The sequence below is a fragment of the Caenorhabditis briggsae genome, assembly GCF_000004555.2.
Source record: "Caenorhabditis briggsae complete genome, chrV, whole genome shotgun sequence".
Classification (NCBI taxonomy): domain Eukaryota; kingdom Metazoa; phylum Nematoda; class Chromadorea; order Rhabditida; family Rhabditidae; genus Caenorhabditis; species Caenorhabditis briggsae.
In genome coordinates this window covers 1,161,352-1,182,908 of record NC_013488.2, presented here as the reverse complement: position 1 = coordinate 1,182,908, position 21,557 = coordinate 1,161,352, and the positions used below count along the sequence as shown (strand labels likewise).

The following is a 21,557-nucleotide window of genomic DNA, read 5'->3' as shown; positions in this document are numbered from 1 at the left end:
TGCCGGTAAAAGAGGGCGTAATTTGAATTTTTATTGATTTTCAGTGTTTTCTCTGATGTTTTTTTGAAAGATTTCAAAATGTTTTTGTTTATTTAATCCCAGGTGTATGAAAAAACCTGACAAAATTCAAAGAAAACACTGAAAATCGATAAAAATTCGAATTTCGCGCGCTTTTACCGGCAATTGGTCTAGAAAACTCACACCTGGCCGCTAGGCCACCGGTTCCCACTTTGACTTTTCGATGCCGTTTTTCTCAATGAAGGATTTTTTCTTGAATTTTTTTTATATTTTTATGGGAACCTACATGGTTTTCTGCACAAAATAAAGCAATAAAATTTTTCACCGCACACCACCTTTAAAGAGTTTCCTAGCTTTCAACTTTGAGCCATTTTTTCTCAGCTCCTGTGAAAGATATCGAAAAATTCTCAACTAACAAATTTTATCATAATGTCACTTACATTTTATTGACAGATTTTTGATATCTCCCTTGGGAACCGAGATAAATTGGCCCAAAGCTAAACGTTAAGTGGAACTTATATTACAGGTGTTACGGTAGGTCATTGAACAAGGGTTGGAAGTTCAAATCTCTTTCAAGTTAGAAAATTGAAATGTTGGAGCTTGGCTACATGTATATATATATATACCATAACCCTACCTTATGGACCTCATGACCCAAAATCCCTAAACCAAGAACCCTGATAAGCTCCGCCCCAAACCTATGAACCCAACCATCGACCATGTTCAGAACGCTCAGAACTTTGGTTTTGTTAGTATTACCAATCAACCGTTTTTGTCAACTTTACCCATTTTTTCTCCCTTGTGACCTCCTCTGTGATAATAAACCATAACGGTGGTCTCCGCAAAAAGATTATACAAGTCATTTGGGGGTTTTAGTTAAGAAGGAGTCAAAGATTTTGTAAATAGAGAAAAAATGGTGAGGTCAGAACAGAACACACGACAGTGTGAAAAAGCTAGGCTACGGAGCTTGCCAGAAGTTACTGAGCAACGGAGTGACAGACAGTATGGGGTCGTTGGCTTGTCGGAGATGGATCAAAGGTTCAGGATGCTATATAGAAGAGGAGTGATCATAATTTTAAGAGTCAATGAATATTCAGTCATTTCTTTTAGGAAGTTGGATAATAAATTCAGAGAAGAGTAGTGGGAGAAAATCTGAAGTTTGTGCTTGAATAATTGAGAAAAAGAGAGAGAGAGAGAGAGAGAGAGAGAGAGAGAGAGAGAGAGAGTGAGAGAGAGAGAGAGAGAGTGAGAGAGAGAGAGAGAGAGAGAGCCCAAAGAGCCAAGGAAAAATCAGATATTCAAAATATAGAAAAAGAACCAAGTATCTAGCACTTCTAGAACCCGAGATACAGCTATTCGAAATTCCCAATGCTAAAGACGCAGCGTGTCTCGCCGGCTGCGTCTCTAACCTTTAAAACTTCAAATGAAGCTATCTCGGCTCCTAGATAAGCTAGAAAGGTGGAAATTAGACATGAATAAATGTGATTTTAATGACTTCTATTTTAAAACTATATCCAGATTTTGCTTGAAATTGGATATCTGCAACCCCTTCCATTTCAAGAAATTGCTCAAAATCCTTTTCAATAATTGAGGGTTCAGAAAATTTCTAAAAGTTTCAACGCTCCAGAATCCTAACCCGATCTAGTCCGACCTAGCTCGACTTGGACCGGCCGGAGACTAAATTGAGTTATGTATCCCGAAAAGTATACTCATGTGGTCCTGAGGATACATCTACGTACATAGAATAAGAAAAATAGAAAACAACTTTCGAAATTTTGGAACTGAAGCCAAAGTTATGTCAAGGTTTTTACCTGACAAGACCATCCATCATAAAATCGACTAATAGGTTTGTTATTCTTGGAACTGGTCACTTTTGAAGTTACGGTTAGAGAGAGAGAGAGAGAGAAAGGGAGAGAGAGAGAGAGAGAGAGAGAGAGAGAGAGAGAGAGAGAGAGAGAGAAAATGCGGGACAAAGTTTCAGCTATGGAAAATGCCTTCGAAAAAGCGGAAAGGTCAGAAACTCCAATTTGCGAAAGTACACCAAGAGAGCATATCAAGAACAAAAGGTGTGGCTCGAGAGAGCACACAGGGGACATGAAAATGAACTCAAGCATTTTTATTTTATTTCAAGAGGAGGGAGGGAGTGGTGACACTTATGAGAAGTGTAGGTAGATTATTCATGAGTCATGGAGACACCGGATCATTGGATTATGATTTTGGAATTCAGATTATATGGGTCAAATGGAAAGTGCAACTGGACGGAAAAGGGAAGAAAATGTAAGGTCGTAATTGCAGCAGAAAAAAAGTGAAAGAGAATTGACCAATACAACCAGTTCTGTTTATGTTTCAATCAACTTTCGAACACACAAGAAGACAATTGTTTTAGAAGATGCAGAAAAAATAGTTGGAAAAAAGTAGTAGAAGTTTAGTGGAACAGGAAGTACTGTAGTGTTGAAAAACAGGGGGTTGACTTTAAGCTCAATTATCTCGGTTCTCATAAGAGATATCGAACATTTGTCAACTGATAAATTATTTATCATAATATTACCTATAGTTTATCAGTTGACAGATTTTTGATACCTCTTATGAGAACCCACATATTGGAGCTCAAAGTGCATGTATACTTCTAGAGCACTTAACGGAATTTGAAATTTAGCTTGGAATTCCAACTCAGGTATACTCAGGTAAACGATTCTGAATTAGATCTGACTTCATTCGGAATTAGATCTGGGTTCGTTCGTAAATAGAAGTGGCATGATCTAATACAGAATTTAGCTGATCTAATTCCGAACGAACACCGAATGAACTACGAACGAATTAGATCTAATTCCGAACAGACCAGCGGGATTTCGGAGCATCGTAGCGAGCGCTTTTCAAATTTTGTTTTCTTTTCAACGCCATTCACTTTATTTATAATAACATTTATTAAAAAAGAAAAACAAGTATGAGAAAAAGAAAAACATTGATTAAAATGTAGAAATAGGAAATCGGAACGAAAATGAGGGGTGTGATACAAATGAATGAATGGGATCAGCAAAAAAAGAAAACGATGAGATCAGCGAGAATAATGGGACCTATGAGATAAGAAAAAGTGACAAAATTTATGAAAAAAAAATCTCAATTCGAATTCTTCCGCTCGTCCATATTTTCGATTTTGAAAATTCTCTTGTCATAGTTTCCGGTTGTAGATAAGATGGATATTCTTTATGAAATGAATGTTGATTTAACTGAAAAAAAGAAGTTTTTGGCTTTGTGATGTCGATAATAAACTTACTTGAGCCATTTCAATATAATTTCCGTACTCAAATCTTTGCAAATCCAAATAAATTGATCAGAGCAGTTGTTTTATACAACAAATCTCAAATTTTTGAATCGTTTTAATCGGGTCATGACACATTCGGTTGAGAGCCTGCAATTTCACGCATGTTTCTTTGTCCACCAGACTTTCGAAAACTAACCTGCTCATGACAAGACACGGCTTCCAAAAGTAAGGCCTTCTCGACTTGTGTAAATTGAGCTCACTATCAGAGAAATTTATCATCTCTTTTTTTCTTGTTTTTTTTCGGTGATCCCTTGCATCGTTTTTACGTAATCCTTTAAGCTGAAAAGGGCAAAAATTATCTTACCTGCAGAGTTTTCTCTGAATTTAAAATCTTCAAAATATTCGTATTTTTGTCGGTTCATAGAATTACTGTCTTCTATAGAAGTCGTATATATAAATTGAACTTTGAATATTCAGCTGTCCCTAAAAAATTCACCTAAAATTTTGCAAAAACGTGCACAACACATTAAAATATGTTCCAGAAAATATAGTTTAAATAATTGAGCGAAAAAAAGGCAAAAGTTGAGAGAAATACCTATTTTCCTGATGAAAAAAATTTAGGACAACAAAAAAAAACAAAACAATTCATCCGCGGCAGCTGAGTCATTGATGGCGCATTTCTCGTGGCAACTTCGGTATTAGATCTAGTCCAGATCTAATTCCGAATGAACTCAGATCTAATTCCGAATTTCGAGTTATTCGTTCTAATTCCGAATGAACTCAGATCTAATTCCGAATCGTTTACCTGAGTAAAAAAATAACTAGCCTCAAATTTTTAAAAGTTACCTTCAAGTTCTCAAAATAGACTGCTGATGGCTCCAGCGTACACACATTCCCACTATGCAAACTTTCTCACTTTTGCAAGCTTACTTTTTCTTTTTTTTTTTGTCTGATTCATTATGTTTGCTCAAGTAGCATCTTTTTTTGCCACCAACTGACGGAAAGATCCATGGAACACAAGGAACACACATTTCAATGTTTGAAGAGGGAAATGAGCAAATTTTTTGTGGAGGGAAGTAAAATGGGGAGAGAAGTTATATAGGGAATTTATTTGAGGGATGGATATTGAATATTTAATGAGAGCTATTCAACTGGGTCTTGGATTCTGAATACTTCCAAAGAGCTAGTTTTCATCACTCGTGGCTTTGGTCAGATCTCAAAAATATGAACAAAAATATTTTCTGGTTACGGTAGCTCATTTTCAATGTTCTTCATCTGCAAATTCAAACTTATCGTTTTCACTCTACAAAATAAACCCCAGTCGGTACGCGACGCACGACCGCGCCGCACCCGAAAATTCAAAATGGTCGGAGACTAGTCGTGTTTAGGCTCATTTTGAAACCCTGAATGTTTTAAATCCAGATAGATCGCGTTTTGAGCTTCAAAAAAATTCAAATACGGCTAGGCTCCGCCCACTCTGAACCTCTCTGTAGCCACGCGACGCTTCCCAAAATTTCAAAATTGACCTTATTTTGACGTTTTCGATTCCATAAGTTCAAAAATATCAACTTTTGGTAATTTGGAATGTTTTCTTAAAGGAATATACCAAAAATTAGTGGGACCTTCGTCTATGAGCACAGCTACAATTATTCGTACCAGAATAATAACTTTCGAACTTTCTTTAACTTTTGAATCATGTTTCTTGGAGATCGGATAAATTGAAGAAAATAAACGGATTATGACTATTCATGAATTTTTTATTTGGGTCTCTTTTTCTTTTCTTGTTTTTTTGCCAGTCCCGTTTCACCCCCATTTGGAAGTTAGACCTGGTGTTTTGGGGCTCCAGAAAAGTTTATTACATAGAATACTTATTTCAATGCTCAGGTTTTCCAAAGACCCGGATTCTTTGTAGTTTGTTTTTCATATTTTAGATTTTTCATAGAAAATTCAAATTCCAAATTCGATTCTGCTGGTTACTGTGAACAATCTGATAGAACGTCCGCCTAACTTTCAACTTTGAACCACTTTATCATGATTCCTGTGAAAGGTATCAAAAAGTAATCAATTAGCAAAATGTAAATCATATCACCAAACATATTTTGTCAGTTGACCACTTTTTGATATCAGTCCCAGGGATCGAGGTGTATGAGCTCAAAGTCGTCTCTACGGTGGGCTTTCTATTGTGCTCACGGTATTTTAGCATTTCGAATTTCCCATATTTCTCAAGTTTTTGTTTTCTATCATACACTGCTTATTTCTATTCCTTTTCTTGAATAATGTTCCTGAGAAGAAGCTTTGGCTCTTTTCAAAGTAACTTCTAACCTCCTTTGTTCTAAAAGCTCCCCATTTTCTCACCTCAACCACTTGAAAACCGGAAAGAGTGGATTCTAGAAAATTTTAAAGTATTATAGAAGACGTATACCTTTTTTTTTTCACACTTGGAGCTAACACTTGGCTTTTGTTTTCTGGGGTTTTAATTTTAAAGTAGAAATGCGCGTTTAATTCATCCAAGAAATTACCCCCATCCACTCAAGGCGGAATAGCTGAAAATGAAATTGAAGCTCACTTTAGTCTTGGACTTTTAAGCTCTTTCTTTTTCGTTGAAGGAAAGTGACAAAGTCTGTCATTTATCATTTTCCAAGAGTTCTCTGTCCCTTTGGTTCACTTGAACCAAAAAAAAAATCATGACTCTGTAGAAGGACAAAAGCTCAAAATCCAAGTTTTCGGTGTTAATTTTTTGAATTTTTTTTCAGTTTGTCCTAAAATATACCAAGGTGATTATCAGGCCATTTCTAGGCCATGTATCATAGCGGCCTAACTTTTGCAAGTTGAATTTTCTAAGTTACCGTGTTGATACGGCTTGGAAAACAAATCAGTTGAACATAAGAGAATTTTTAGGTCATTTACCATCGTGGCCTAGAAAACTCAACTGGCAAAAGTTAGGCCAAGATGTTGAAATAGCCTAGGAAACACACCAGGTGCATGTTAGATTATTTCTGGCCTGTAAACTATCGTGGCCTAGAAACATTATTTTGAGAAAGCTAGGCCACTCTATCCCAATTCTCCCACAATCTGGATCCAAACGAAAACTCTTCTTCTCAATTCCACAAATCCGCTTTCTTAGTCTCTTCAGACCCGCACTTTGAATTGACAGAAATTAATTTATGTGAGTACCCGGGAGGGCTGCTCTATTTCCTTCCACTTTTCGATAGAGCGTACCCATTTCAGTGGAGTACACCCAAAGGAAAACTGAACAGCTGGTACATCGGTTCCTATTGGTTTTTCCGTTTTCTTAAGAATTTACCAATAAATTTTCTTCACACAAAACAGAATCGTTAATCCTTCTCCTCCTTCCTTTTCCCATTTTTCCTAACTCATCCAAACCGTCAAGGCCACGATCATCAAATTGTTGTCCATTGGCACTCATCTTCTCTCCCGTCCGTCTGCCACTCAAGAGTGTCGTTCTCTTTATTTGAGCCACTTTTCTAATTACATTTAACTCCTTTTCTCTCTCCCTCTCTCTCTAAACTTTTGCTCTCTCTATATCTCTATTTTGTACTACTCGGGTTATCTTTTGCTATAATCCGAGTATGATCATCTGTCTTCTGAATCCCCCCGGGGGGAGACATTGAAACAACAAAACGGACGTTGTCTTCTTTTCGTTGTGTCTTGCTCTTTTGTGCTCAAAATGTATCCAGTGAGTCGATACAAATTCAATCATCAATTCATTCGCTTCTCACTTTGCTATAGCCAAAAACCAAATGTCTATTTTTCTTTTTTTTTTTCTGCAAGACGTAGTTCCAGAAGTTTTTCGGAGAAGACATTTTTTCTAGCGTTCACCTGTTGTTTTCTTACTTTTTCGAGTCCATTTATCAACTTTATCCTGTCTTTCCCGTTCGTGTTTTTTGTGTGTTTTTGTTAGAGCACTGGTAGTCTAAATATGTTTTTTCGATTGCATTCCTTGCTTAAATAACAATTTTCAAATTTCGAATTTCCATTAAGTTTGAATTTAGAAGTTTCGTTATTAAGACCGGCACAGAGAAAGCCAATTCAAAAATACGCAAAAAACAAAAAGAACCAAATTTCTAGCACTTCTATAACCCGAGATACAGTCATTTGAAGTTTCTAAGGCTAGAGACGCAGCGTGTCTCGTTGTCTGCGTCTATAGCCTTTAAAACTTCAAATGCCTTTATTCATATTAGTGCCTCCAACCGATAAGATCACCAAGAAGATTCTTCACACACAATTTTGAATAAAATTTTGAATAAAGTTTAAATTTTGACAATGCACGAAAAACGGATTGTCTATATCCTATCAAACTTCAATGGCGCTATCTTGGCTCCTATGTAAAAAATATGTTAAAGCCAAAAAATCCAAGTTTATATTTCTTCTAGAACTCGAGATAAAGTCATTTGTCATTTTAAAATCTAGAACCGCAGACGACGAGACACGCTGCGTCTGTATCCTTGGAAACTTCAAAAATATGAAAAACCTAAAAAGAAGCAGGTTTATAGGTCTTCTAGATCCCGAGATACAGCCATGTGAAATTTTCATGGCTAGAGACCCAGTGTGTTTCGTCGTCTCCGTCTCTAGCCCTCAAAACTTCAAATTCCTAGATAAGCTAGAAAAGTGAAAACTAGACAGAAATAAGCGAAAAAATTCCAAGATATTGGAAAACCAAAAAGAACCAAATTTCGACCCATTCTAGAACCCGAGATACAGCCATTTGAAGTTTCCAGGGCAAGAGACGCAGACGACGAGACACACTGCGTCCTAGACGAGCTAGAACGATGAAAATTAGACAGAAATGATTAATTTTTTAAGATTTTTATTTGAAATGATATATGTCTTCTTTCGTCGTCTTCTTTCATAATTTTTTTCTGGAACCTGATTATTTTTTAAGGGTTTCTGAATCTAACACATCTCTAACTTCTTGACTAGCCCACCGTTCAAAACCTCTCTTCTCCATTTCTCCATAAATAACCCCATTCGGGATTAGTACTTCCTTCCATTCCTTCTTCTCCCACTTTTTTACTTTTTTCTTACTTTTTCTCCCCTAGCTGCACTCCACTAATACAATTAGAATTTCCTCTCTCGCTCTCTTTCCCATGCACCTCCTGTTACATTGGAATTTTAAACCCCGTCTTTTTTCCCTACTCAAACAAACGGACCTCCTTCTTCTTCACAAATTCAATTGCCCTTCCAACGTCTTCTTCTTCTTCTTCCACAGAAACTCCTTTGTAACCCGACCACACCTCCGTTTTTTTCCTGCGTCTCCTGATCTCTCAGATTCCTTATGATGTTTTTTATTCTTCTGTCGGTATGGGTTCTTATTAACAATTGCTGTTGTATCGGCTGCGTCTCTTTTCTGTTGGGGTCATACGGTCACTCGATGATGGCAGCTGTTCGTTTTGGGGAAGAAAAAGAGGACCATATGACCAGCACCGGATCACTCCACCAGAGCACCACCCCAGTACCTTTTCTTATTTACCCATTTCTCTTCTCACCTAGATTTTTTCCTGGCTAGAGATTCTGGAGTTTCTTTTTATAGAATGTTTCCTAGAGATTCTTAAAAATCTGTTTAGGTACCATCCATTTTTCATTCAGCGTTTTTTGATCTAGAACGGCAATCACATAATTTAGAAATTCAAAAAAATACATTTTTTGAAACAATTTTCAGACAAAAAATGGGTTGGTCCATGTTTTTCGCCCAAAGATTCTATGAGTCATCAAAATTTGAATGACATTTTTCCTGATCAATTTTTTCCGAAAAAACATTTCCAGAATTTTCCGTTATCTGATAAACAAAATAATTTCGAAATGACACTACTATGACAAGTCACATGACACATGGGAAATTTATTATTTTTCAACAGAAATTCGCTATTTTACAATTTTCGAACTAATCTTGATATTTCTTTGTTATCAAAATTTATCGTAAAACCTGTGATAGAAGGGCTCCTTAACTTTTAACTTCAAGCCAATTTATCTCGGCTCCTGTCAGATAAATAAAAAAGCTGTCAACTAGTAAAATGTTCATGATATTAGGTTGGCGGGAAAGTCTTTGTCACTTTTTCAATAGTTTATTTCTCAAAGAAAAAATAACCGAATAATTAATTATATTGTCCATCATTATCAACAACATGTCTCCAACGTTCCCTCAATTTATGGATTCCATTGCGGTAGAATCCAGCCGGGCGTGAGGCAAAGTATTGTTGAGTGCCGCTTCGACCGCTCCACGGGAATTGAAGCTTCTTCCTTCGAAGGCACGTGTCATATCGCCAAATAACCAATAGTCGGAAGGAGCAAGATCAGGAGAATACGGGGGGTGAGGGAGAACATTCCATCCATATCCCATCAGCTCCTGCTTCACTTGTTTCGAAACATGTGGGCGAGCGTTATCATGTTGATAGTACACTTTCTTGTCTTTCAGGGCCGAACGGTCGACTGCTTTCTTGAGGTTTCGTAGTTGAGTAGTGTAGAGGTCTCCAGTTATTGTTTTGCCCTCGGGCAGAAGTTCCCAGTAGATGGGGCCGTCCACTCCCCACCACACAGAGAGCATAACTTTTTTCAGATGAAGGTCGGGTTTGGGGACATCCTGTGGGCTCTCTCCTTCTCCAACCCACTGGGATTTCCTGTGGTGATTATCGTAGAAGACCCACTTCTCATCTCCGGTTATTAGCCGGTCCAGCCATCGATCGCCCGCGTGGAGAGTGAGAAGGGTAATCGAATCGTCGACTCGGCGGTCAAGGTTGGCTTGAGTCAGGTGATGAGGTATGAATCGACCAAAAAGTTTTCTCATTCCAAGAGACTTCAAACCTTCAAGGACTGTGCTATGGTGAACTCCGAATGTGACAGCTAGTTCACGGCTAGATTGAAATGGATCCGATTGCAATGCGTGCTTCAACTTGTCCAAATCCAACTCACGGGGTCTCCCAGAGCGATCCTTTTCATCGAGCGAGAAGTCATCTTTTTCGAAACGATGGAACCAATTGCGAATAGTATTGTAGTGAGGGGCATGTGTGTTGTACACATTCTTCAAGAAAGTTTCCGAATCCTTCATCGTGGTGTGAGATAGGAAGAGGTAAATCAAAACATGTCTGATGTGAATAGCAGTGGGAACAAACATATCGTTTCAATTACAGATGAGGAGCAGGGAAGGAGATGGGGACTTGTTTATATGGAAGGTTCTTATCACCTTGTTATTCACTAGAGTCGATATCATACACAGCCTCCATATACGAGAACAGTGATTAAACAAACAGAGTGACAAAGACTTTCCCGCCAACCTAATAACATCAAAATTGTTTTCTCAGTTGACACAATTTTGATATCTTTCACAGGAATCGAGATAAATTAGCTCAAACTTGGCAATATATGACCCATCTATTACAGTTTTTATGGTAGATACTATCAAATAGAAGTCTTGAAAAAATCATTTATTTTTGGCCGATTTTCACCGTTCTAGCTTATTTAGGAGCCCAGATAGCGCCAGTCCAAGTTTTAAAGCCTAGAGACGCAGACGACGAGACACACTGCGTCTCTAGCCTTGGAAACTTTTAATGGATGTATCTCGGGTTCTAGAAAGGCTAGAAACTTGGTTCTTTTAAATTCCGGCATATTTTTGAATTTCTGTTTCTTGTTTTACCTTCTTATTTTACCTTCTTCTTCTCTCTCTCTCTCTCTCTCTCTCTCTCTCTCTCTCTCTCTCTCTCTCTCTCTCTCTCTCTCTCTCTCTCTCTCTCTCTCTCTCTCTCTCTCTCTCTCTCTCTCTCTCTCTCTCTCTCTCTCTCTGCTCTAGAAGTATACATGCACTTTGAGCTCCAATATGTGGGTTCTCATAAGAGGTATCAAAAATCTGTCAACTGATAAACTATAGGTAATATTATGATAAATAATTTATCAGTTGACAAATGTTCGATATCTCTTATGGGAACCGAGATAATTGAGCTTAAAGTCAACCCCCTGTTTTTCAACACTACAGTACTTCCTGTTCCACTAAACTTCTACTACTTTTTTCCAACTATTTTTCTGCATCTTCTAAAACAATTGTCTTCTTGTGTGTTCGAAAGTTGATTGAAACATAAACAGAACTGGTTGTATTGGTCAATTCTCTTTCACTTTTTTTCTGCTGCAATTACGACCTTACATTTTCTTCCCTTTTCCGTCCAGTTGCACTTTCCATTTGACCCATATAATCTGAATTCCAAAATCATAATCCAATGATTCCGGTGTCTCCATGACTCATGAATAATCTACCTACACTTCTCATAAGTGTCACCACTCCCTCCCTCCTCTTGAAATAAAATAAAAATGCTTGAGTTCATTTTCATGTCCCCTGTGTGCTCTCTCGAGCCACACCTTTTGTTCTTGATATGCTCTCTTGGTGTACTTTCGCAAATTGGAGTTTCTGACCTTTCCGCTTTTTCGAAGGCATTTTCCATAGCTGAAACTTTGTCCCGCATTTTCTCTCTCTCTCTCTCTCTCTCTCTCTCTCTCTCTCTCTCTCTCTCTCTCTCTCTCTCTCTCTCTCTCTCTCTCTCTCTCTCTCTCTCTCTCTCATCTTAAGTCCAAATTTTTGTATGAAAATTTTCAGACAAAAAATGGGTAGACCTATAACCTGTCTCATCCTAATCGCCTATCTCTGGCTATCAGCCACCTCAAAAGTGCTGCCGATCGACGAGGAAGACCAACTTCTGTACGAGGTAATCAATCTCTTTCCTTATTCTTTTCAAACCAGTTCCCCCTATTCTTATCATCTATTTTTGAAGCGATTCGCACGGCAAGGTGTCGAAAAATTCAACCATCAATCGAACGACGCCTACAAATGGGAACTCGACAGAACGTGGGAGGTGGAGAGAAAATTGTCCGGCGGCATTCACTACTCCATTTTTGTCACATTGGTCAAAACCGATTGTAAGAAGGGTCAGGAGGAGGTGGAGGGGAGAAAGTGTCGGAAGACAGATACTCTCAAGGTGAGGTTTTTTTGGAATAGAATTGGAAAAAAAACAGTGGAAGGAGGAGAGGTGGAGAGAGTTAAAGAAGAAATCAGAACGCCACTCTTAACTTTCAACTTTGAGCTCAATTATCTCGGCTCCTATGAAAGATATCAAGATATTGTCAACTAATAAAACATTCGTGATATTATGATAAACATTTTATTAGTTGACAATTTTTTTATATCTTTAACAGTAACCGAGATAAATTGGCTCAAAATTGACAGCCCTTCTATTACAGGTTTGACAGTAATTACACTATCGGAAAAATTGGGAGATTGTACATGATGAATAATTAAGCTAATTTCAGAAATGCCAAGTTGAGATTAGTCGTCGTGTGAAGAGACATGGATACGGTCTCAAGGACGTTGCTCATATCAAGCACTGCGAGGAGGAGTTCACAAGAAACATTGATAAGTTCGAGTGAGTTGAAAGTTCTCTAAATTTTTTGGAAATTTGTAGTTTCAGTCATCGCAAGATCCAACTCACACACGATGATTCAATTACTGTTCAAGAATTGAGAAAAGCGAAAATCATCCGGCCAAGAGACTACGTCATCTGGAACTCCTTCTTGGACTTTATTGATAGGTACTACATATATTGCTCTAATAGAAGCTCAACTATCTCGGTTCTTTTGAGAGATATCAGTAAGTATAATATCAGATATCATATAGTAATATAGATATATATATATATATATATAGTAAGATATCAGTAACTGATAAAATGTTTATCATAATATCACTAACATTTTATCAGTTGACAAAATTTTGATATCTTTCATGCCAACCGAGATATTTAAGCTCACAATTGGGTAGCTATAATATATCAATTTTTTTAATTCACATATTCTCCAGACACGAGAAACGTTACTCCAACAAACGCGAAGTCCTCAAAAGATTCCGTACTTTCAAGAAGAACGCCAAAGTGATCCGAGAACTTCAGAAGAACGAACAAGGAAGCGCTGTGTATGGATTCACAAAGTTTTCTGATATGACAACGATGGAATTCAAGCAAACGATGCTTCCGTATCAATGGGAGCAACCAGTCTATCCAATGGCTGAAGCTGATTTTGAGAAAGAAGGCGTCACGATTTCCGAAGACGATCTTCCAGACTCGTTTGATTGGAGAGACCATGGAGCTGTGACTCAAGTGAAGAATCAAGGAAATTGCGGAAGTTGTTGGGCATTCTCAACTACTGGAAATGTCGAAGGAGCTTGGTATTTGGCGAAGAAGAAGTTGGTTTCGCTTTCGGAACAGGAGTTGGTTGATTGTGATAGTGTCGATCAGGGATGTAATGGTGGATTGCCAAGTAATGCCTACAAGTGAGTCTTGGAATCTGAAATTTGGATCATGTATGTGATGGGAGGAATTTCCGTTTCCGTTTTCAGTTTTCCGTCCGGTTTTTAGAGATTTTTTCCGTTTCCGTTTCCGCTGAAAAATAATTTACGATTCCGTTTTCGTAAAAGTGAAATTTTATTTCCGTTTCCGTTTTCCGTAAAACATAAAAAAAAATGTAAAAAACAACGAAAACATTAAACTGAAACTGGCTTGAAAAAAAGCATGGAAAGTGATGCTAATATGGTCATTAAAGGTTAAAAAGTGTATATTTTTATGTTTGAAGGGAAAAAATCCAGAAAAATAGACGAAAAATAAGAATTTCCGTTTCCGTTTCCGTTCTAGTTTTCCGTTTTCCGTTTTCCGCCCGATTTTTGAAGATTTGTTTTCCGTTTCCGATCTCTAGAGTCTTATACTTAAGATCCTGATCGATATATCCTTGAATCCTAGCAAATTACTCATCAACATTTTCAGAGAGATCATGCGTATGGGCGGTCTGGAACCAGAAGACGCCTATCCATACGATGGAAAAGGTGAAACTTGTCACATTGTCCGAAAAGACATCGCTGTCTACATCAACGGATCCGTCGAGCTGCCACACGACGAGGTGAAGATTCAGAAGTGGCTCGTCACCAAGGGACCCATTTCTATTGGTAAGTCATATATATATATATATATATATTATACTCCGTAAAACTTTATTCTGGACAATTTAGTGTGTGAGATTTTTTGAAGAAAAATTTGATCCTTAATTCACTGGGGTACAAAGAAATATACAATCAAAACACTCGAGTCGGGATAAGATCAATAGAGGCGGGACATGTTGAGAACAAATATGAGTATAACTGGCTGGGGGGGATACGGGGGGAAGATTTTTGCACGTGTCATGTGTGCAAATGTGTCATCATGGTTCTCTGACGGTTGAGGAGAGAATTATCAGGTCATAGTTCAGGAAGCTAAAAATTGATAGAGTGTAGCATTCTGGAAACATCTGACCGTCGAACGATTGCTCGTTTCACAGGACGCTTCCGTAGTTGAATAGGGTTACGGTAGAAGGAGGATTGGAAGCATCTGGAAACAATTTTTCTGTGGGATTTTCTGGAATATGGAGAAACTTACTGTTCAGGGAACTCGTCAGGAAATAGTTCATGAGCTGGTTTCAATAGAAAATCTACAGTAGCTTGCTGGATACCAACAGCTGCCCATTGCATAAGTCGAGCGATTCCGCAAAGGATCACGACGATGAAAGATTCTGAATTATCTCGATTTCTGTGGAAGATATCAAAATGTTGTTAACTGATAAAATTTTTACCAGAACATCAGCGACATTTTATCAATTGACAAAATTTTGATATCTATCACAGAAACCGAGAAAAATCGGCTCAAAGTCGAGAGTCAGGGTTCGTGGAGAAGCCCACCGTATACAAGCGCTTTGAGTTTAATTATCTCGGCCCCTGCAAAAGATATAAAACATTTGTCAACTGATAAAATATTCATCATGAAAGCAACGACATTTTCACTGTTAAAAAATTTTCTATATCTTTCGAAGAAACCGAAAAAACTGCTCAAAGTCGACAGTCAGGGTGAGTGGTATCTGCCGCCTTATATGCATTTTGAGCTCAATTATCTCGATTCCTGTGAAAGATATCGAAAAATGGACAACTGATAAAATGTTACTGATATTATGATAAATAATTTATTAGCTAAAATTTTTTTGATATCTTTCATCAGAACCGAGAAAAATCGACTTAAAGTCTACAGTCAGGGTGCGTAGTGAAGCACACCCGATACGTGCGTTTTGATCTAAATTATCTCGGTTCCTATAAGATTTATCAACAATCTGTCAACTGATAAAAGTTAACTAATATTATGATAAGCATTTTATCAGTGGAAAAATGTTTATATCTTTTGAAAGAACCGAGATAATTGAGCTCAAAGTGCAAGTTTAGTTTTCATGATGACTCACGCTCTTTCCTTTTGACACCAGCTGCAAAATGCTTCCTAGCGTAGGCGGAGTTTGGCACATTGTACTGTAGACATAACGGCTTTTTGTTAAGATACCTGACGAACTTTCTAGATTCAGAAGACGTCCTCAAGAATTCTAGACATACCGTAACCTAGCCATCGCCTCCATTCCACTTTCCCGTCTACCAATGGATTTTCCAACGGCCGCATTGCAGTTCGACGATCCGTTTTTACCTTTTCGATGATGCATTCTAGAGGGTCGCTCCCTGAAAATTCAAGAATAGAAAAAGATGAATTGAAGCCGCTCGCGCGCGTTATATCTGATCCTAGAGATCCTAAGAAATGTGCAAACTGAAATGACATGATGGTGGGTTTCAAAAGCCAGACACGGTCCACGAAGAGAGAGTGTGTGATATGAAGAGAGTCTAGACAGTGATATCTTTTGTTAGCTTTTGAAATGACGATCTCTTATTCTTCTCAAATACACACTACACACAGGCACACACACATGATAAGAACTATGATTTTGGTTTTTTTCTACATATAAAATTTTGTATGAGTGATGTATACGAGCTCTATATGGGATACAATGTATCGTCATAAGATGAGTAATAACGGAAAATCCGAAGATATATACCGCGGCGCGAAGACTGGCATTGTGTGCATCGGTGGATGTAGTGGTTTTTTTTATTTCGAGTAAAATTCGTCTGAAAAGAAACATTTTGTGATAGAATTGCGAAAAAATTGAGCTCAATGCTCCGCAACATTGACGAACATAAAATTTGATGATAAGAAGAAAAATAGTAGAATGTAAACGAACATTTCGAGTGGGAGGGTTGTGATGTGGGAGAAAAAACAGTTAGGTGGAGATAAGGGCTCGTGGGAAAGTGTGAGCTGGAATTAGTCCATAGAGAAAGTTCTGGAAGGTACTTGAGACATAGGATTATGATACTGTATGTATTGTTATTGAACTATGTGCATGCTCACCATATGAATCCTTTGAGCCATTTTATCTCGTTCCCTATGAAAAATATCAAAAATGTGTCAACTAATAAATTGTTTACCATAAAATTATCAATATTTTATTAGTTGACAAATTTTTGATATCTCTTACAGCAATTGAGATACATAACCTCAAAGTTGAAATTTTGGGTGGGCTTAAATCTAGATTGAACACTTTGATCCTCAATTTTGAGCCAGTTTATCTCGTTTCCTATGAGAAATATCGGAATATTGTTAACTGATAGATTATTTATAATAATATCACCAACATTTTATCAGTTGACACATTTTTGGTAACTTTGACAGAAACCGAGATAATTGAGCTCAAAGTATAAGATGGGCTTGTAGTGGGCTTCTATAGGGTGTGCTTCTACTTTTGGATATACCGTATCTCGCTTTATCGGATTGTTCAAAAAAAATTGTCAATTACAAAACAGAAGCGTTATGTTTGTACCCTGAATTTTTCAGAAAAATCGAAAAATTCTGGAATACTTTTTCAAGACTTCAAAATTTGACTACCGTAAACATTTAAATTGGAGGAGCCCGTAATTTTCGACTTTGAGCCAATTTCTTTCAATTCCTGTGAGGGTTATCAAAAACTTGACAACTGATAATTTTTTAATCATATTATCGCCAATATTTTATCAGTTGACTAACTTTTGATATCTTTCAGGAATCGAGATAATTGAGCTGAAAGTGTACCTATATATAGGGTGTGCTTCTATTAGAGCATATACGGTAGCTAGTTTTCACAGAATGCCGAAATATCATAATTATTTGTTAGATGCTGAGAAACAGATTTATCTCATATTCTGAATATCTTGTATCCATAAAAACAACTTTCAGACTTTTTGAGTTCTTCTATATATTAGGCATCTTGTTTATCGCACTCCCACTTGGGCTCGTCCCCCCAAATTATTCATGCTGATGTCTGAATTCTAGAAGACGTCAGAATTAGGATTGGTAATTTTTTTTTCGAACTGCTAAAAATACAATGAATCACAGAAAAAAGTTCATTCGAAATGAATAGTTCAGAGCTTCTTCAGTAAACAAAGCTTCTTTACAACACAGAGCAAAAAAAGTTTGATACATTCAAAATCATTAAAACCGCAACACACTCTTCACGCCCTCTCCAACATCTGATTCTGTTTCAATTAATTCGCCTTCTGATGAGTTCCACGTGTCATTCTTCTCATCTGATCGCTCACCACCTGCAAAAGAACGGGTTATAGTTGAGTGGGTGTTCGATGTGTACTGACCTGTTTGTGATCCATTTGGTTGTCGCTTGTAGATCGCTTACCGAGGACGTAATACGATGGATAGTAGTAATAGTAGGAGTAGGGGTAGTAGGAGTAGTAGGGGTACTGTAATCACTAAGTTCTCCAGGGACAGGAGTTCTGGAGAGATAGGGGTTCCTAGGCCAGGGACGTTAAGACTGTATATGGTATACGAATGCGATTAATTTGTCCTCACCTACCGTAACCCAAAATGTTCACAGTTACCATAAGAAAGTACACCATTTCTCTCGAAGTAACAAGTCACAAAAAGATTAATATATCCCTTAAATTCAAAAAAAAACTCACATAAAGATTATAATATTGTGCCTCTGCCTTCGGAATCACCGTGCACGCAATCACAGTCAGCAGCAATAACCTATGAAACAAAGTTCGCCGTATTTCCTCTAATAGACACCCACCGTCAACTTTGAGCCCATATATCTCGGTTCCTGTGAAAGCTATCAAAAAATTATCAACATTTTATCAGTTGCCAAAATTCTATTATCTTTTATAGAAAGCAAGATAATTGAGCTCGAAGTTGATGGCTTCTATTAGAGGAAATACGTTAGTTTGATCTCTAGATCTTTTTAACTCACCCGACTTTTTGGTTCATCTTCGATCGGCTCGTTAGGAATCGTATCTTTTCTCTCTTATCGGAGCTCATCTTTTATACTGATCCCAAAAGAATTTGGGCGGTGCAAACAAACCATATAGTTAGAAAAGATCCTTGGAAAGTTTCTGTTTACCAAAACTCCCAAAACCGTTCCTTTTCTCCCTTTAAACCCTCAATTTGCTTTGAACTCTTCCTCTTCACACCCTGATTTTCGATCTTTTTCCAGGTCTCAACGCGAACACTCTCCAATTCTACCGCCATGGCGTTGTTCACCCCTTCAAGATCTTCTGCGAACCGTTCATGCTCAATCACGGAGTTCTGATTGTCGGCTACGGAAAAGACGGTCGCAAACCATACTGGATTGTGAAGAACTCGTGGGGACCGACGTGGGGAGAGTCCGGATATTTCAGACTGTACCGTGGAAAGAATGTTTGTGGAGTACAGGAGATGGCTACGTCGGCTCTTGTTAACTAATGATCATTTGTACTTTTTCGAATCCGTATCTTTGTCAAACACAACGTGTTTCTTTTTCTGTGTATTTACTTTCTTTTTGCTGATTTAATAAAAGTTCAATATAAGTGTCTTTTTTGAGATGCAAGCCAATTCATTCAATAAATTATGTGATAAAACGTTGGATATGAGTTACATAGATTATACATTCTGGCAATGGGATATATCTTATCCACGGGTGGCGATGTATCCGATGAGGTCGACGACACGGTTGGAGTATCCATATTCGTTGTCGTACCAAGAGACAAGCTTCACAAAGTTCGGGTTGAGGGAAATGCAAGCTCCGGCATCGAAGATGGAGGAATGTGGGTCGGAGACAAAGTCGGTGGACACGACTTGATCCTCGGTGTAGGCGAGAATTCCCTTCATTGGTCCCTCGGCGGCGGCCTTCACAACCTTCTTGATATCATCCATCGAAGCTGGCTTCTCAAGACGAACAGTCAAATCGACAACGGAGACATCTGGGGTTGGAACACGGAAAGCCATTCCGGTGAGCTTTCCGTTGAGCTCTGGGATGACCTTTCCGACGGCCTTAGCAGCTCCAGTAGAGGCTGGGATGATGTTCTGTCCGGCACCACGTCCGTCTCTCCACAGCTTTCCGGATGGTCCATCAACAGTCTTTTGAGTGGCAGTGACGGCATGGACGGTTGTCATGAGACCTTCGATGATTCCTGAAAAAAAAATGAAAGTTCGTTAAAAATGAAAAATATTCACAATTCCTTACCAAAATTGTCGTTAACAACCTTGGCCAATGGAGCAAGGCAGTTTGTGGTGCAGGAGGCGTTCGAGATGACGTGGTCATTTGAAGCGTCGTACTTCTCGTGGTTGACTCCTACGACGTACATTGGAGCGTCGGCAGATGGAGCGGAGATGATAACCTTCTTGGCTCCTCCTTGCAAGTGAGCGGAGGCCTTTTCTTTAGTAGTGAAAACTCCGGTCGACTCGACAACATAGTCAGCCTTGACGGATCCCCAAGCGATGGCAGCTGGATCCTTGCTGTTGAAGACCTTGATCTTGTGAGATGACTTTCCGTCCTTTTGAACGATCAAAAAGTCACCATCGTAGGAGACGGTTCCCTTGAATTGTCCGTGAGTTGAGTCGTACTTGAAAAGGTAGACCATGTAGTCGATGGTGATGAATGGATCATTGACGGCGACGACTTGCACGGTGTCCTTCTCAACGGCAGCGCGGAGCACGAGACGTCCGATTCTTCCGAATCCGTTGATTCCGACGTTAGCCTTCGACATTTTGGGATCACCTGTGAAGCGAATTTTTTGAAACCAAGAGTTTGAAACCGCCTGAAAAAGATAAACGGAGAAGAATTGAGAAAAACTAAACAGAGAATTCTGGAAATATGCGAAGATGAAACATTACGAGAACAGAGGAGCTTCGAAATGACACAATGACTGTTAGAAACTGCTCAGAACAACGCAGGAATCATCAAAACACTTCGAAAATTGAAAAAAAAAACCGCCGCGCCAAAAGTTTGAACGCGTTCGTTGCGAGACCCAAAGAAAATGTTCGTACAGACTCCTTTAAAAATTGAATTTTGAAAATCGAAAATATCAAAATTGGAAGCAGTTTCAGACCTGTAAAAAATTCATATAGTAAATTTGAAATTCTATTTTTTTTGGTTATAATCTCCATATTTGTTTTGATCTAGAAGGGGCTAAGGTAGTTGGGGGGGGCCACTTTTTTTTCGTTTTTTGAGGCTAATTTAGTGTCTCTGGGGTAGAAAAGAGCGGCGAAGAAGCCTAAGCCTATTTTTTAGACAATTCCCATCTAAAAACACAAAAAAAAATCTTCTAAAAAATTTTTTTTACCGGTTTTTCGTATTTTTTACCGATTTTTCGCTCATTTCTCGGAAGTTTTTGTTTTCTGGGATCCACGTTTGTTCAAAATTCCTTTTTAAAGTCTGAAAATGGAATTTTAAAATCATTCTTCGTCCTCGAGAACTACAAGATTTCTTGCTCACTCTAAATTTAGATTACTGTAGCTCGAAAATGCTAGCTGTTATTAGCTGTTTTTGCTGTTATTCGCTGTTATTAGCTAGTATTCTAATATTCGCTATGACTGCCGTTGCGGCTATATTAGACTTAAAGTCTTTTAACCTAATCAAAACCTGGCCGGAGCTAGCCAACAAAACCGACGACGAATTCGATGAGTATCTCGCTGAAAGAGGCTTGCTCTGAAGAGAAAATCCATGTCCGTCTTGTCACGAGTCGAGAAAAATCTCTAAGCAAAAGAATGCCTCTGGTTAGTAGATTAAAAGTATTTATTTCATGCGAATTAATTGTTTATAGGAGCGTTTTGCAAGCAGAAATTTGAGTGTTACAAACGAGCATGTCGAAATTCACGTTTCAACTGCAAAACTGGATATTTGAAGGGAACTTTCTTTGAGGGATTACGTGGAAGCCGTAAAAAGATTTTTCTGTGTAGCTTCCTCTATTTGAATGGAAAGATGGTGATGAAAGAGTTGGCAGAAACTTTGGAAACTGAGGAAAAGACAGTAATTCAGTGGTGCCAATGGTTCAGGGATATCATGGCGGAGAGTTTATATCAGCCCGCAATTATGA

At 38.2% G+C, this 21,557-nt stretch overlaps 3 protein-coding genes across 3 annotated transcripts; 1 reads left to right on the top strand and 2 right to left on the bottom strand.

Annotated features, from left to right (window-relative positions):
* Positions 1–11,883: 11,883 nt before the first annotated feature.
* Positions 11,884–18,945, top strand: Cbr-tag-196 (the record flags this gene model as incomplete). Its single annotated transcript, XM_002635271.1, has 7 exons — positions 11,884–11,985; positions 12,052–12,255; positions 12,587–12,699; positions 12,745–12,864; positions 13,134–13,601; positions 14,089–14,267; positions 18,698–18,945. The coding sequence occupies 7 exons, from the start codon at positions 11,884–11,886 to the stop codon at positions 18,943–18,945; spliced, it is 1,434 nt and encodes a 477-aa protein (XP_002635317.1).
* CBG01482 lies at positions 14,571–16,236 on the bottom strand (the record flags this gene model as incomplete). The annotated part of the gene is made up of 5 exons (XM_002635272.1): positions 14,571–14,685; positions 14,734–14,866; positions 15,581–15,675; positions 15,726–15,845; positions 16,217–16,236. 5 exons carry the CDS (start codon positions 16,234–16,236, stop codon positions 14,571–14,573), a joined length of 483 nt encoding a protein of 160 aa, XP_002635318.1.
* A 204-nt stretch (positions 18,946–19,149) lies between the features above and the next one.
* Cbr-gpd-1 lies at positions 19,150–20,228 on the bottom strand (the record flags this gene model as incomplete). The annotated part of the gene is made up of 2 exons (XM_002635270.1): positions 19,150–19,652; positions 19,706–20,228. 2 exons carry the CDS (start codon positions 20,226–20,228, stop codon positions 19,150–19,152), a joined length of 1,026 nt encoding a protein of 341 aa, XP_002635316.1.
* Positions 20,229–21,557: the final 1,329 nt, after the last annotated feature.